At 37.3% G+C, this 13,656-nt stretch overlaps 1 protein-coding gene across 6 annotated transcripts in view; it reads right to left on the bottom strand.

The window, feature by feature from the left end:
* The window catches only part of DDX50 (DEAD (Asp-Glu-Ala-Asp) box polypeptide 50), a 33,785-nt gene extending 20,706 nt beyond the window's left edge, over window positions 1–13,079 (bottom strand). The window contains exons 1-8 of one of the 6 annotated variants that reach the window (XM_010852196.1): window positions 12,332–13,079; window positions 9,640–9,751; window positions 8,997–9,293; window positions 6,622–6,697; window positions 6,088–6,266; window positions 3,753–3,870; window positions 3,447–3,632; window positions 2,866–3,011 (exon numbers count right to left, since the gene is read on the bottom strand). In XM_010852196.1, coding sequence (XP_010850498.1) covers window positions 2,866–3,011; window positions 3,447–3,632; window positions 3,753–3,870; window positions 6,088–6,266; window positions 6,622–6,697; window positions 8,997–9,185 — 894 coding nt within the window. In that variant the 5' untranslated portion in view covers window positions 9,186–9,293; window positions 9,640–9,751; window positions 12,332–13,079. Of the gene's footprint in view, window positions 1–2,865; window positions 3,012–3,446; window positions 3,633–3,752; window positions 3,871–6,087; window positions 6,267–6,621; window positions 6,698–8,996; window positions 9,294–9,639; window positions 9,752–10,939; window positions 11,903–12,331 lie in introns of those variants that run through there. The other 5 variants (XM_010852195.1, XM_010852198.1, XM_010852197.1 and 2 more) reach the window with 5 other exon arrangements.
* Window positions 13,080–13,656: the final 577 nt, after the last annotated feature.

Here is a 13,656-nt window from a genome sequence, read left to right as displayed (position 1 = left end):
CCTTATTCTACGGAACAAACAACGAACCATTTCTTGATTGGATTATGCTGCTGCTGCTGCTAAGTCGCTTCAGTCGTGTCCGACTCTGTGCAACCCCATAGATGGCAGCCCACCAGGCTCCCCCGTCCCTGGGATTCTCCAGGCAAGAGTACTGGAGTGGGGTGCCACTGCCTTCTCCTCGACTGGATTATGACATGCAATGAAAAGTGGATTTTATATGACAACCAGTGATGATCAGCTTGGTAGCTGGACTAAGAAGCTCCAAGGCACTTCCCAAAGCCAAACTTGTACCAAAAGATCACGGTCATTGTTTGGTGGTCTGCTGCCCATCTTATCCACTATAGCTTTCTGAATCCTGGCAAAATCATTACATCTGAGAAGTATGCTCAACAAATTGATGAGAAGCACTGAAAACTGCAACCCCTGCCACCAGCATTGGTCAAAAGAAGGGGTCCAATTCTTCTCCATGACAACACCCGACTGCACACTGCACGACCAACACTTCAAAAGTTGAACTATGAAGTTTTGCTTCATCTGCCACATTCGCCTGACCTCTTGCCACCAAATACCACTTCTTCAAGCATCTTGACAACTTTTTTGTAGGGAAAACGCTTCCACAATCAGCAGGAAGAAGAAAATGCTTTCCAAGATTTCGTTGAATCCCAAAGCATGGATTTTTATGCTACAAGAATAAGCAAACTTATTTCTTGTTGGCAAAAATGTGCTGATTGTAACAGTTCTTATTTTAATTAATAAAGATATGTTTGAACCTAGTTGTATTGATTTAAAACTCACAGTCCCAAACCATAATTACGTCTACACTAACCTAACAAATAAATAAAAATAAAAAGATCCTGAATCTGATCAAGCCTGACAATCTAACCATCAACTCACAGGAAAATTAAAGCAGAGGAACATGTTAACTAACACCAGAGTTGCAAATCAACAAAACTGAAACTATGGGAAACTTGAAAGACAATCTTTTATTCAATTAAAAACTGCAAAGAAGGGACAGAAGAAACGATATTTAAAAGATTTAATAGATGAATGAATAAAAAAGATATATACGATGGAATATTACTCAGTGACAAATAAGAAAACGAAACCTTGCCATTTTCAACTACATGGATGAATCTAGAAAATGTCAGAGAAAGACAAATACTGTATAATCTCATTTATATGTGGAATCCTAAAAAACAAAACAAAACAAAAAAATGAAAACAGAAACACAGATACAAAATACAAAACAGTGGTACTGTTTTGAAGTGCAAAGTGAGGTGGGGGTGGGACTTGTGACAGGGATTGACAGGTAAAAACTTCTGGTTATAAAATAAATACATCACAGGGATGCAATATACAGCATAAGGAATATGGTCAAAAATATTGCAACAACTTAGTATGGGAACAGATGGTTATCATATTTATTGTGGTGATCATTTCATAACATATGCAAATATCAGATCACTATTCAGTACACCTGAAACTAACATAATATTGTAAATCAACTATATTTCAGTTTTTAAAAAGAAAAAGATACAGGGAATAAAAAACATTCAACACAAGAATTTTAAAAAAAATTAAAACACATATAAACCAGTAGCAATATAAAGATCTTATGTGAATCCATATTCAAACATACTACTTACCAAAAAAAGGACAAATAGGATAATGTGAACACTAGCTATTTAAAGATACTTTTAAAAATTGGTTTTTTCTACTGTGATGGTAACTTTGTGAGTGTTTTTGTTTTTAAAGAGCTCTTCTTTCCCAGAAGTAATCATCAGTATTAGTTTGATGCCTATCCTTCCCACCTATCCACCTGTAAATATCTAAAGAATCTATTTAGGATTATTTGTGTATCTTTTAAAATAGTACGATTCTGTACGTAGAATTTTGTAATCTGGTTTTTATCACTCAAATTCTTTTTAGCCATTATGTTGTGTTTACAGATCATACTCTTGTTCATCTGGACTATTTTAATCTACGTACACATGTATGCACATCTATCAAATGTAAAGGTGACATATGTGATACATGCTATGCTATGCTGAGTCACTTCAGTCGTGTCCGACTCTGTGCGACCCCAGAGATGGCAGCACACCAGGCTCCCCCGTCCCTGGGATTCTCCAGGCAAGAACACTGGAGTGGGTTGCCATTTCCTTCTCCAATGCATGAAAGTGAAAAGAGAAAGTGAAGTAGCTCAGTCGTGTCCAACTCCTAGCAACCCCATGGACTGCAGCCCACAAGGCTCCTCCATCCATGGGATTTTCCAGGCAAGTGTACTAGAGTGGGGTGCCATTGCCTTCTCCTATGTGATACATACTTGTCAAAAATAATGCAAATGTTACCTTAATTCTCTTAAAAAAATATACTACAAGTTTAAATTTTCATAGCCTTTATGGTGTCTTCTACTTTACGTCTAAAAAAGCCTTCCCTCCCTGAAATCAAATAATGATCTACAAACTGCTGTAAATTATTATATGGCTTAATTTTTTAAAATATTGGTGAATACGGTTGGTACAGGGCATGAAATGAAGATCTTTATTCCACCTAAGCTTTAATATATTATCCCAACACCAGCAAACTGTGATCAGTCTCCTCACTTCTCACATTCTACATACTTTAAATCTGTCTCTATGGATACATGTATCTCTCCCCTGCTAGGACTTGCCTGTTCACAAACTTGTTCCCCTATTTCACTCTGCTCCTCAGTCTTAGACCATAGAAATACCTAGGCATCTTATTGACTAAGGACCAAAAACAAAAGATTTGGCCTGAATTGGTACCCAAAACATACATTTAGCTTCAAAAAATTTCAAAACACCAACTAAAAGCTAAAATCTATCATAATGGAAAGCTACTTACTTCCACAGTAGTTGCAGCCTTTTGAGTCATTTTCCCAACAAGGTCAACCTGTTCATATCTGGATTTCATATATTTTTTTGCAACTTTGTATACCCACTGTGGGCAAGTTGCAGAAAAAAGCAAAGTCTGAGGATTGTCTTCAGAATCTTAAATAAACAAAAAGAATTCAAATGCTTTATTTCTTAATATCCCACAAGACAGTCAGCTCTTAAAAATCCCCCCAAACTTCAAAGAAATTACTGCAGTTATTAAAACTTTCAATTTTCAAAACTGAGGGAAAATATGAAGAAAACTGAACCCAAGAGGAAGATGCAAATTTAAGAAAGAACAATAAGCAAAGAACTCAGTAAGTTAGTAAAATTACTTTTATAAAATAATATATGTAAGAAAACATGGAAAGCAAAGAAAATGGTTAATGTATACTACTAAACATTCTTGTTCAGGAAGAAAAGAACCAAATACTTTCAGTCTTGTTAGAACACGGGACATGTATTAATATTAAAAATTATAAAATAAACAATTCATAAGCTTTTAGATAAGAGAATAATTGCTAAATGTGCTTATTTTGAATTAGTATATACCAGTTTTGTAGGACTCATGGAGAATGTCTTCAACTTGTTCAGCAAAACCTAAATCTAACATTTGATCCACTTCATCAAGCACAACGTGGCGCAGTTTAGAAAGATCTAAGCGGCCGCTCTGCAGATGGTCTTTGATACGACCTGGGGTCCCAACCAAGATGTCAATACCATTTCGAATATGATTAACTGTGAGAGGAGAGAAGTATCAGCAATACACAAATTTCAAATATAGATTTTCACATCATACTTTTTTTAGATTTCAGTAGCAAATACATCTTTGTGCCACCATCATATACAGTTACTCACTTTGGCTTTGATATGATGTTCCACCATAAAAACACGCCACACTGAGTTTCCTAGTTACATCTTTGAAGTCTTTGGCTACTTGGTTTGCCAGTTCCCTTGTAGGAGCCAAAACAAGTACCTGAGCAAAAGGTTTAAGAAACAAAAAATAAATTTCTATAGACTTCTAAATTCAAACTGAGACTTTTTAACTTTTTAAAGATGCATTTAAAACTGGAAATCTCACCATTAATGTCATTGTATTTAAAGACAGAGCACAAACAATAACAAGGATGGCTTATGTTTATTATATCCTCCTTTATTTCCTTCTGGAGAAGGAAATGGCAACCCACTCTAGTATTCTTGCCTGGAAAATTCCATGGATAGAGGAGCCTGGCAGGCTATAGTCCATGGGGTCACAAGAGTTGGGCATGACTTACAAACTGAAAACCACCATTACTTCCTTCAGATCTCTTTTCAAAAGTCACTTTCTCAAAAGGATTCCTAACCTTCTCTTCATATCCTCCCAACCTTGATTAACTGTTTCTTCTTAACACTTATACTGTATAAAATATTTATATTCTACATATTTGCTCACTGTCTATCCTGCTCATTAAAATGTAAGCTCCATGAAGGCAGGGATTTATGTCAGTGGGAGCTACTATATTTCCTGGCCTTCAAACAGTGCCTGGCACAAAACAGATACTCAAAAAATATTTGTTGAATGAATGAATGAATGTCCAACATGTGCCATTTTTTAAAAAGAAACAGTTCAATTTATTTAAATTGCAATTAGCATATAAAATTGAATTTGTAGCTAGCACCAGAGAATGGAGGGCTTCCCAGCTGGTGCCAGCAGTAAAGAGCCCGCCTGCCAATGTGGGAGTTGTACAGAGATGTGAGTGTGATCCCTGGGTAAGTTAATTAAGATCCCCTGGAGAAGGACATGGCAGCCCACTCCAGTATTCTTGCCTGGAGAATTCCTTGGATAGATGAACCTAGTGGGCTATAGTCCATAGGGTCTAAAAGAGTCAGAGACAACCGAAGTGACTTAGCACGCACACACCGGAGAATGGTCTTAACTGTTTGGTGTTTAATAAGGGGAGCTTCTTCTTCACAGGATTCCAAGAGACTTACTTGTTTTATTAAGCAAATAAAACTCATGCTTCAAACAGGTTATACAGAAATTGATTTACACTTCATTTCCCTTTTATTTTGAAACTGCAGATTTAACAAAAGGTAGCCATAACCTTTCTGTGTACAGGGTCAATTATAATTATGCAAACAATAGTGCCCTACACGATTTAATTTAATCCTCACAAAAAAAAACCTATGGTGTGGTATTATCTTCCCAATTTTACAAATGCAGAACATGAGTCTTAGAGAAGTTGAGTCTCGTCCAAGATCAAATAGCTAGAAGTGACAGAGTTGGAATCTCCAGTATATCCTTGTAGCATGAAAGTTTTGAAGATAGTGTTGGGATTGTGTCCTATTGCTATTACTTTCAATCTTCCTAATTTCACCTAAGAAACAGAACTCTCTAAAAAAGCTCTGTTCCAAGACCATTATTATTTAATTATAGTCATGTATGTGAATTTACTTTCACACTATTGGGGATCCCCAGGTACCAGGGACTGAACCTGTGCCCCCTGCAGGGGAAGCCTGGAGTCTTAGCCACTTGATGGCCAGGGAAGTCCCAATACTGTTGTTTTTCTTCTGCACGTTTATGAACCTGAAAGTGAACACAGGTTCTAAAAAGGTCAAAGTTTAGGCCAAAATTTCACTAGGTCCTCTCTGTTCTTTACTGCTGATATTATTAAGACAGATCTTCAGTGTCATATCTATAATACTCTTAAAGTCAATCAATAAAATAAATATTATTTACTGAATGACCAAATAAATCAATACCTCTAGCAAAATCACTGTTTAAAAGCAAAGGTTAGGAATGAAAAAAGAAGAAATTAGATACGCTGGCTTCATAATATACAGTTATCAAAGACATCTATGGATCCACAGACATTACATTCATATGCAATAACTCACTTTAGCTTCACTTGAGATTTATCTTAAAAATCAAACTTTTGCTTTAGGCCCCAAAGTTTTACTTTATGCCCAGGAGTAACGTTTCTATCTCTGGGGCACTTGAACTTAAGACCAGTATACTGTTTTTCTTTTTTTGGGCCGTGCCATGCAGTTTGCGGGATCTTAGTTCCCTGACCAGGGTCTGAACCAGGGTCATGTCAGTAGAAGCACCAAGTCCTAACCACTGAACCACCAAGAAATTTTCAAGACCAGTATATTCTTTCTTTCTCTTTCCATTAGAGTAATGTTTAAACCTTTTACTCCCTATAATGGTTACCTTTGGTGAGCGGCTTTTTTTAATTGTCTCTTGATTTCTTTGGAGTCTTTCAATCAAGGGAATGGCAAAAGAGAATGTCTTTCCTGTTCCTGTCCGTGCTTGAGCAATTAAATCTTTTCCTTCGTATACAGGACCAAAAGTCTTAACTTGAATTGGAAAGAGATATGTTACCCCTCGACCTGTAAAATGAGATTGCATTGAAATATTTACCTAAGACTGGCATTAGGAAAAAATATATTTATTTGAAATTAACATTTCTGATTCATCAACATGTGCCTAAAGATATACCACCTAGCAGCATCTACAGCTGTTCCTACCCCAAAGAGGAATTGGTCTCAGCTTTTAACAAATACATTTAATTCTTTAAAGTTAAAAACTGATCAGAATACCCAAAAAATGATGTAGAAATAATTGCAATTATAAAAGCTATTTCTCTATGTTTTGTACATTTTCCTCTGGGTCAGAAAAGGTACAAGAGTTTTCTACAATCTAGTTTTAGATTTTCAATTGCATATGCATTAAAATTCATTGTACCTTTCAGAAGTTTTATAGTCTCTTCAGAAATAGGGAAATTGGAGAAGGCTCCTTCTTTCTGTTCACGTGTTAGGGTCTGTCAAAATGAAATCAAAGTTCTAATATAGTTCATATCCAACTAGGTATTTAGAATCTTTCATGCATTTACTGCTTTTAGTTTTACTAAAGGAGCTAGCAAATCAATTTTTCGTTAGTACTTGCAAAAACTGTGTAACTTACAAGATAAATTAATGGGAAATTCTTTTAATCTCAAAAGCATCCCTTTAAACATCAAGCTTATTTAGTACATTTTCCCATAAAGCATTTAAAAACAATTAACTCACACATAAAACTTCCTTTAGACACACATTTACTACATAAATCAAAATATAATTCCACTTGACTAAGATATTACAGAAGAGTTATTCAATAACTCCATATTCACAGATATAGATAGTATTAATTACGAGATTAATACCAGGCTATAAACCAGCCTCAAAAGAAACTAAGCAACGAGGAAAATAAATTGTTTCTAAAAGTTAAGTAAGTTGTTCTATGAATCTAAAAAGCATATTTTAGTTCACTCATACAAGGAAAAGTTCCTGTAAGCTTGAAAATTTCTCTAACATATATATACAGGTTATACATATATATATTATAATTTAACATCTATTGAAAACTTTGTGTATTAGTCAATGCATACATAGAACAAAGACAATATATCTACTTATAAACTTTATTATTGGTAGTTTAAAGAAATTATAAAATCATACAAAATAGCAATTTTCAAACCAAGAACCAGATAAAAGACATAATATCAAATGCAAATGTAATCCATTTAAGCAAACCTAAATGCTGTTATTAAAAGATTAAAAGAAAAAATTTTATTACAAAAGTAATACATTTTCATTGCAGAAATTTTAGAAACCACATATTAACAGAAAAACATTTTAAAGTTATCTACAATCTGGTCAGTTAAAACCACATCTGAAACACATACTTGTCCAATCCTCACTCTGTACATATATACATTTTTAAATTAAATAAAATCATACTGTATATACTATTTTGTAATCTTTTTTTTGCATTTAATAAGACAGACTGAATATTGTAACATACTTATGCTCTTTAGAATCAATGAATTCTATTGCATGAATATAGCAACATTTTATTAAACCGATTTGCCTACTATCAGACATTTAAGATGTTTAAATTTTTTGCTATTATCAGAATCACTGTGATAAGATACTGATTCTACAACTCTGCACACCTCATGATTATGTCTTTAGGAAGAAAACGCCTAAAAGTAGAATTCCTGGATTCTAACATAATCTAAACAAATTAATAAAGTTACGCTTATTACAATACAGACCAGTATAGCAGGCAAAAATCCCAACACAGCAAGATGTACATTCCGCTATTGAGCAACTCAGATTTGCAGGGCCTTCTTTAGATCAACTTTCTAACAGATGTGCTTCCTGACAGATAGCAAACTCACAAACTGCACCACACTGTAAAGCAAGGATTTAACATCTTCTCTCAAAGCTTCCCAAAGATGGCACATTCAGTTCAAATGTATCTAAATTAACAGCAACTATCAGATTTTTTAAATATAAAGAATACTAAACACCAAGTTATTAAAAGTTGTTTCTTTCTAAATATCTGAGTAATTTACTGACAATTTATAATACCTAGATAAACCTATGAACTCTGCTAGAGGAAGATACAAAAACAAATTGAATAAATTCAGTGCAAGAAAATACCTACACTAACAGATACTGATAAAAGCAGTGACCCAGGAATGAAGATTCTATACTAAGCATGTTTTCTATACCTCCCCCCAAAATTAATACCCAGGAGAACAGAGATCTTCAGATCATTTGTATATGTGTCATTTCTGCTTATAAAAAGCAAACAGGTTTAAGACTGAATTACAATAAGACCTAAACATCATTTAAAGTTGCTATTGTTACAGAAGTACAATAAGGCAAAATATACAACATCAAGAAGACTTTATGTACCCTGTTTTCAGAAAAGTCAGAATTTAATTAATGAGTACTGGCAAGGACTGAAGTAACCACAAGAATACAAGTAGGTGACCGTCAATTAGCAATTTGGAAAATCTATTTAGGAACCCAGTGTACAGGAAAGGTTTAAATTTGACCACCACTCCCTCTCCACCAACCTCTGCACCAAGAAAAAGGCAATATAATGAAAAAAACAAGCGACAAAGGAAAAAAGGCTCAGGTTTCAGCTCTATAGATCCCCCAGTCCAACTGAGAGTATTGGACATTAAGCAGGAAATATTAGAGAATCAATTCTAAATAGTCTACAAAAGTCAAATTATCCTATATTTCAAGGATAATGTCAAATAAAAAACAAAAAAATATCCATACCTCTTCTACTTTATTGTCACTTGATTTATGAGTAGAACTATTTAAAGATGACACTCGCTTTGATCTTTTTTCATGTTCATCAATATCTCCATTTGATAGATCTTTTCTTCTTGGCTTATGAGATTTAGAAAATTCATCTGAAAGTCTATCACATCCTTCCTCGGTGTCACCATTTAGCTTCTCTTTCATTTTAGCTTTTTTGGGTTTGGGAGCATCCAAGTCATCTGTAACACCATTTTCTCTTGTTTCTGATTTCTCATCTGAGTCATAATGGTGCCTTGACTTCCTTCTATCACTCTGTGGACAAACAAAGAAGCAGTGACAGGAGGGTCACAAGGTCTGCTTTTAAGACTCTAGAGAAGTTAGAGTATGACTCCCCCCAACCAGCAAAGCTCAATTTATCGCAATCTTTAAAAGTTAGCTGGTAGAATTCTAGACTAGTTGCTATCCATTGTTCTCTTTCTCATCCCAACTCTTGAACTCTTAAGACTTGGCCTCTAGTTCCTCTCTAATCCCGTTATAACATTTAAGGGAAACTGCAATAGTTCCTTTTCAGTAAAAGAATGAGAACTCAAGACTATAAATTAAAAAGCAAAAATTTCTAATATCTCAAGAAAGAAATTAAGATTTATTGAGTACCTACCCAGCACTGTGTAAAATGTTTTCAGCTTATCTTGTTTAAATCTTCATAACAACCCTATAAGGGAAGTACAGGTCCATAATCCCTTATCCGAAATTCCGATATCCATAATGCTCTGAAAACCGAAAGTTTTTTTGTAACTTATTTGGAGACAAAACCTTACCTGTCCTCAAATCATTTTGTGGCAAAATTTGACTTCAGAAAACGTAAAACTATTTATAATATTTATTTATTCCATTCAGTATGAAAATTCGTATTTAACATTAAAGCATTTGATTATAGGTTGGGGGCCCCAAACTCTACCAAGATGTTACCCTTTTAAAAATCCCCAGAGTTCTGAATTCCAAAACTAGCCTCAAGGATTTTGGATAAGGGATAGGGAACCTGTATTAGCTTTGCCACTTTACAGACGAGGAAACAAGTTCTCAGATATAAGTAACTTGCCAAAGACCCACATATGGGATTTCCTGCAAGTGAAAGTGCTATTTGATTCGAAAGCCCATGCTCTTTTCACATCATGCTTCCTCTCTGCACTCTGATAAACAGAAACCAAAGTATGTAATTTATATAAAACCATGATTGTTAATACTCCTATGGAAGGACAACTGTATTAGTAACCCCAGAAATTTAAATTTTTAAAATTTGGATAACAGAAAAAAAAATAAAAACTGGTTAACAGGACTTAAAACGGGGAAAAGGAGGTGGCTTTCTGCAACTTTAGTTTTGAAATGCCAAGCTAGTGGCCAGTGTTTTAATATTGGCAGACAGCAAGAAATGTTTTGGAAATTTAGCACTTCAAAATTACTTGGTCAAACGTTCAAAATAAATTACCTAGTAATGACTAGTCTTGTTAAAACTACCACCACCAAAATATTTCACCATGATTTACACAGTTTATACAAAGTACTTTCACATATAAATTTCTCATCCATAAAAGTTGCTATGAAAAATGAATAATATATAGGAAAATGCTTTGTAAACATTAGAGCTTTACATTAATACAAGCTATACAGTTATATGTTACATCATTTGATCTTTAGTTAACTGAACTAGCTCACATCTCATCAAACCAATAGGTTCTATAGAAAAACAAGATTATTTATAGACCCAGCCTTGGGGTTTGAATTGTTCCTGGGCCCTGCACTTCAGGGAGATGAAGCAAGGTAAAATGAGACCTGTAGGTCCAAGCCCAGCAACACCCCAAGGTGATGAAATACATCGTTCCATATCAGATCCACAGTGCTCAACATTCTCCACTTTCTTGGCTTCCAAGACACACAATATTCCCTCTTTACTCTCTTACCTCTGTCTTCTTCGATGTTTCCTCTTTCTCCTTTTGTGGATGCTTAAGTCTCTGTTCTTTATGTACACTTTCATACCATTTTCATGGCTTCAACATACATTTCCAGGCTTCATTCCTAACCTGCACTCCAATTCTGAGAACCTAAGGCCCAGCTCCATACCTCAACACATCCAAACCCAGTTACCTTCATCTCAATGCCAGACCACTATTTGAATGCTCTATTTCTATTACTTGGTACTCTAATCTGTTTCCAAATCTTTCGTTATCTTTCATAATTAAAGGAAAATCAACGAGCACCTCTGGAGAAACTACAATGTGAAAACTACCAATTTACAAAGATAAAGTGAAATATAAGCATGGGCCAAGATATGGTAATTTCCCTCAAGAATCTTTGGGAAATTTGGGGAAAGGATACACACAGGAAGAATGAGCTAACTTTACAAGGAAGTGCATAATACATGCTAATCAAATTATAAAGCCAGCACTGGAACAAGACTTTACGGGGGAATGAAATTACTGTATGTGTACACTGGAGTGGCTGTAACAGACACAAACTAAACTTTGACAGATGGACAGGATATGGATGCCAAACAAGGGACAAGTATTTTTGGAGGAGCAAAAACTAAAATAACTGCTTGATGATTTCACTTACAGGAGTTATCTAGAGTAGTCAAATGCATAGAGACAGAGAGGAGAATGGTAGATGCCAAAGGTTGGGGAGACAGGGCAACTGAGGAGGTTGATGTTTAATGGGCACAGAGCTTCAGTTTGGAAGAATGAAAAGTTTTGGAGATCAAGGAAGATGATGTCTGCAAACAAATGTGACTGTACTTACTGCTACAAAACTATATACTTTAAAACAATTAGGGATTTCCCTGGTGGTCCAGCTGCTAAGACTCAATGCGCTCAACCCAAGGAAACTTGAGCTCCTGGTTGGGAAACTAGATCCCACATGCCAGGGCAGCCAAAAAAATTAATTAATTTTAAAAAGTAAATGTAAATTTTATGGTACTTGTATTTTACCACAATAAAAAATAAATAACTGCTTGGCTGGAATGGCGGGTCTACCTTGTTAACAAGGTCAGAAGGGTAGGTTCGGCTCTCTGGAACTATGCAGAATATTTTCATTATTTGGTCAAGTGTCAGGCTTCAGATACTGCTTCCTTACCCTCCAAAGCTCTGTTCCTTTTCTCTAAGTCTCTTGAGAAGTGGGGCGGGAAGTCTCTGCAACTCTTCTAACAGACTCTTTGAGAGCAGGGACCTTCTTGGTGCCCAGCAAAGAGTCTGGTATAAATTAGGCTCAATAAATATTTGTGAATTGAATGAGAACACTATGAGAAAAGACTATTAATAATAATAGTAATAACAGCAACAAAAATAATAATAACCCACATGATCTCCATCAGCCAAATCCTGGCAGTGTTGGCTGTAACACTTTTCCTCAATCCTCTACTGACCCGTTATCGAGGTTTGTAAAGCTAAGATCGCTTTCCCCAAGATTCTCGCATACAGGACAGGATGACGGAGAAGTTACACATATTCAAGGCAATCGTTTTTCTTAAATCATCTTCTAAGACGGCCAACGAGAACCAAACGACAGGCCTCGCTGCTTTAAGAAGAGGAAAAAATTGATTCCGCGATGAGAACTTGAGTCTGCCCATCTCTTAGGCGCCGACGGGAAGGACTGGGGGACCACGGGAGGCTGGGCCAAAGCCCAGTGCTGCCCTTCTCCGGCTGGGGATGTGGAGGTTGGAATGGCTCCAGAGCGACCTCCCAGGAACGAGGCCGGTGCGAGGAGAGGCCCTCGGATGCTCCGGCCCGGTTGGTGACAGACCATCAGGGAGACTTCCCTCCCCGCCCAAGCCGGCGCTGCCCAGGAGGCGCGGCCCATCCTCAGCGCACCTTTTGCCTCTCCTTCCTCTGGCTCTCGGTCTCCTCCAAGGGTGCCTCCAGCTCCATAATGTCCCCCCAGAGGAGTTTCCCAGGCATCACTCGCCTCCACCGCTTGCTGCCGCCTCCCTCTGGGCACGGTGGCCACAACCACCTACGGGCAGCGACAGCGTGAAAGGAAGCGGGGGCTGGACGGCCTCCAGGCCAAGGCCGTGCGTCACTTCCGGAACACGCATCGCACGGCGGGGGAAAATAATCCCGGATACTCCCAGTTTAAACTCCTTCCTTGAGACGCCGTCTCCCAGCCAATCAATGCGAAGAATCTCGACTGACCCACCCCTATTCTGAAATAATTGGCTTCTAGAGTAAAACCCTGGCCAATCTCCATAAAGGATATGCAAACTGATTAGCATAAAATGTTCGCATTTTTTTTTCCCGCTTTCTCTCCCCATCCCCCACTCCGAACAATTCTCCGCAGCACAGCGGAGATAATTTGGAGCTTCCCAGCGTGCAGTTCAGGCGTTGGGGAGAACCCCAAAGGCGGTGGAGCGTGGCTCACAGGCGCGACTGGCTGGAAGGAGGACATGCCCGTGCGAGAGCTAAGCGAACGCCACGCGTCGCGTTGCTTTTCGCCGCCGGAAGCTGCAGGCCTCGGCCCCGCCCATTGCGGAGTGAGGCGTTAACGTCTAACGGCCACGCGCGAAGCCAGCCACCTAGCGTTGGTGGGAAGGGGCGTCGTGGGGTCTGCAACGGGATAGGTGGGCTTGGGGTGAAGGCCAGGTCCGAGCAACCTTCCCTCAAGGTTTTAGTTGTGAAGTTAATCCTTT

The sequence above is a fragment of the Bison bison genome, unplaced genomic scaffold, assembly GCF_000754665.1.
Source record: "Bison bison bison isolate TAMUID 2011002044 unplaced genomic scaffold, Bison_UMD1.0 scf7180017864309, whole genome shotgun sequence".
NCBI lineage: Eukaryota > Metazoa > Chordata > Mammalia > Artiodactyla > Bovidae > Bison > Bison bison.
This window is presented reverse-complemented; position numbering and strand designations above follow the sequence as displayed.